The sequence below is a fragment of the Hevea brasiliensis genome, chromosome 8, assembly GCF_030052815.1.
Source record: "Hevea brasiliensis isolate MT/VB/25A 57/8 chromosome 8, ASM3005281v1, whole genome shotgun sequence".
Taxonomy (NCBI): Eukaryota; Viridiplantae; Streptophyta; class Magnoliopsida; order Malpighiales; family Euphorbiaceae; genus Hevea; species Hevea brasiliensis.
The window spans coordinates 93,900,644-93,904,264 of NC_079500.1; the positions used below are offsets into that span (position 1 = coordinate 93,900,644).

General features: G+C 36.5%; 1 protein-coding gene across 1 annotated transcript; it reads left to right on the top strand.

The window, feature by feature from the left end:
• The first annotated feature begins 330 nt into the window (after positions 1-330).
• On the top strand, positions 331-3,244 carry LOC131182156 (SAC3 family protein A-like). The gene is made up of 5 exons (XM_058150817.1): positions 331-444; positions 492-544; positions 2,043-2,176; positions 2,332-2,555; positions 3,123-3,244. Exons 1-5 carry the CDS (start codon positions 331-333, stop codon positions 3,222-3,224), a joined length of 627 nt encoding a protein of 208 aa, XP_058006800.1. The 3' UTR covers positions 3,225-3,244.
• The last annotated feature ends 377 nt before the right edge of the window (positions 3,245-3,621 follow it).

The following is a 3,621-nucleotide window of genomic DNA, read 5'->3' on the forward strand; positions in this document are numbered from 1 at the left end:
CCTTGTTAGTCAGATAATCCTTTATTTAGTTGATTTGTTGTAATATCTGATTAGTTGTTTTTTCCTTGTTTAGTTAGATTTTCTTGGTGTATAAATTCTTCTTATACCTGCAACTTAAAAAACAAAAAAAAGAAAACAATATAGTTTTGTTCATGTACAATTAGCCTAAATTAGTATGATTGCCTAAGTTTTAGGAGAGGATTAAGCTATCAATGCAAATTTAGTTCCCAATTTGTGGTAAACCCTGATGATGAAGAGCGTTATATGAGGAAATTGCTTTCTAATCTTTTGTTGTGTAAATAACAAAAAAAAAAAAAGGGTAAATGTTACATGAAAAAGGTGCTGCCTCTGTCACCTCTCACCGCACCTTTCTTTGGGAGCTCGCCTCATGCAATCCAGCGAGGCGCTAGAGGGTCGCCTCGCCGCCGCCGCCGCCTGGCACTCGTGTGGCACCTTGGAGTGCCTTTAACAACATTGCATGGTTATTGAAGGTGAAAGCCACACTAAGGTGCAAAGGATTCTTGGATCGAGATGTGAGGCTCAAGTGCATACCGAGCGACATTAGGCGATTGAAAACAAAATAAGACGTATATAATCCTAAATAGGACTAAAATATAAGCACCATTAAATAACATAAACCATTTACAGTTCTAGCAGTGAGGTTTTGAAATCCAACAAGAATAACGATTAAGTCTTAATCCCAAATTAGTTGGGGTTGGCTATATAGATCTTTTTTAGCCATTTAGCTACATTTGAGACCAATTCTGCATCGATCACTCCGTGCCATTTTTGGTATCCCCTTTCTCTCTTTACTCTTTCAACCACAAAAGAACATAAAGCAACTAAAAAACTACTATTCAATTCTCATTAAGAGTAAGATGGTCTCCATGTTCATCTCTATAATCATCAACATCATCATCATCATCTTCTTCTTCTTCTTCCTAACTTCCAAAGTTCTTTTCTTCTTCATCTTCATTATCTTCATTATACTATTATCTTCTTCCTCATCAAGACTACTACTCAAATCTCTTCTTCATCCTCATGTCTAAGTACTAGAGGAGCATTGGCTCTCAAATTAGAAGTTGTTACTGTGCCATTTCCTTACATCTAACACCTTGGAGTAGATGTAGGCTTCACATTTTTTCTTTTGTTGCTCAAGTACTATGGACGTTGTCTTCAACTTCAATAGCTTTAGCAACTGCACACCAAGTTAGATTATCATCTTCAAACACAATTTCATCCTAATCGTTCAAGAGGACATTGGTTTGGTCAGTTCAGCTTGTGTTTATTCCGTTGGATATTTTATATTTAATGTGATGGATGTTCGCCTGATTCTGTTATTACAGATGTATGGTCAATCATCAGAATACATATGAATTTGAACTTAAATAAAATTCAAGCAATGCTAGTTAACTAAGCAAAGCAAAGCTGCCATGGTTTGGTGGATATGAAATTCCATGATTTGGAATAATGGTTGCAACTATTTGATGCGAAGGATATTCTCCTGATTCTGTTGTTACAGATATATGGTCAACGTCAATCATCAGAATACATCTGGATGGAAACTGAAATAAAATTCAAGCAATGCTAGTTAACTAATAAAACTGCACAGTATTTGCAGATAAAAATTTCTATGATTTGGAATAAGGTTACAAATATTTAATGCGATGGATATATGCCTGATTCTCTTATTACAGATGTATGGTCAATCACCAGAATACATCTGAATGTAAACTCAAATAAAATTTAAGTAATGCTAGTTCACTGTGCTTAGGGATAAAAAATTCTATGATTTGGAATGATGGTTACAATTTTATCCAAACTACGTTGTCTCTTACATTTGTCCTTTGTGTACGTAGTGCACTCTCTCTCTCTCTCTCTCTCTCTCTCTCTATTTCTCGCCCTCTCTCATATTTTATTTGGTGTATCATGCATGCAGCAGTTATTTTATCATTTTTTGTTTTTGGATTTGTAGAAGCACAATTGTTCCTATTCCATTAATTGCCGCTTATAATAATATAAATTTGCTGTTGAGTTGCCAGGTTACCAGAGGAAGCAAAGAAGGATAAAGCTGTTAAACATGCTCTTGCAGTTCGTGCAGCTGTAACCTCAGGAAACTATGTTATGTTCTTCAGATTATACAAGACAGCTCCTAACTTGAACATATGCCTCATGGGTGGGCATACATTTTGACTCCTTCACACAACAACGCGCCCGCGCCGCCCCCCCCGCCCCCCCCCCCCCCCCCAAAAAAAATCCTTTTTTTTTATTTGTCAAATTGTCAATTCAATGTGTTATAAGATAGTGATGGTAATTTTTGTCTCTCTGCAGATCTCTGTGTTGAAAAGATGCGCTATAAGGCTGTAAGCTGCATATCCCGGTCATATCGCCCTACTGTGCCTGTTTCATACATTGCACAGGTTTTGGGCTTCTCCAGCACAAGTGAAGGAAATGACCAGGTCTCAGTTGGATTAGAGGAATGTGTAGAGTGGTTGAGAGCACATGGTGCATGCCTCACTTCAGACGGTAATGGAGAGATGCAGCTGGATACAAAGGTATCTTCAACTTCAACCTTTTTTTTTTAATGTAATTTAATTTTAATAAAGGGAAAAGATTTTCTTTTCATTTTGGTCCTGCATAAGAACCAAGTTTCTGAAGTTTGTTACTGTCAGGATTTTACCAGCACGGAATGGTTTAGAGGGTGAACCAATCCCATTACTCTGATGTTCACTCTTTCAGTAATTCATTTATGACTGAATTGGGGTTAGTTATACGGATCTTTCTTCTTTCAATGCATCTCCACTTGTCTGTCTTGGCCAGGGGAAAATATTAATTTGCTGGATGTCTTTCATAGATGAGTTAAACCAAAGAGATATGCACTCTGTTTTTAGATATGACAGATGGCTATCCCATAGGAGAACCATAATTGATAGTGGAAAAAGAAATAAAAGAAAATACAACACGTTTCAGCATTACTGTTTGTGCCACTGACCTCTTCTCTCTCTTCTTCTTATTCCTTTTTTTTTTTTAAATAAATTTAATAATGTTAATTAAGGCAGCTGATGTTATACTTTTAAGGGCTAATTCAATGGTAACTTTGTATGACTTAATATGATGTGCAGGCTTCATCTTCTAGTCTTTATATTCCAGAACCCGAGGATGCTGTGTCCCATGGAGATGCTAGTCTGGCTGTTAATGATTTTCTTGCACGGACATCCTTGTAGTCAAAATGTAATGATTGTATACATTTAATAAGAAAATTTGAAAATTGCGCAGACCTCAACAATATGTACAACCAGAAGATTAGGTTTCTTCCTGACCTGGAAGTGAGAGTTCAACTCAAGCCTTTAGCGAGCGTAGATCATAGATGTATAAAAGCACATATAACGAAAATAGAGCAGAGGCTTCCCTAAGAAATTTGTTGCCTAGAATTGCGGAGGGATTGAACTACGACAATAACCATATGATTTATATTCTTCCTTTTTGTCTTGAACGATGATAATTCATTCTTTGCTGGGGAAGAAGATGGAACTTGTTAGGGGGGAGAAGGGAAGAGAACAAGAACAAATAGCTTTGTTGTATTTTTATTAATTACAGTTCAATGATTTTTTTTAGCATTAG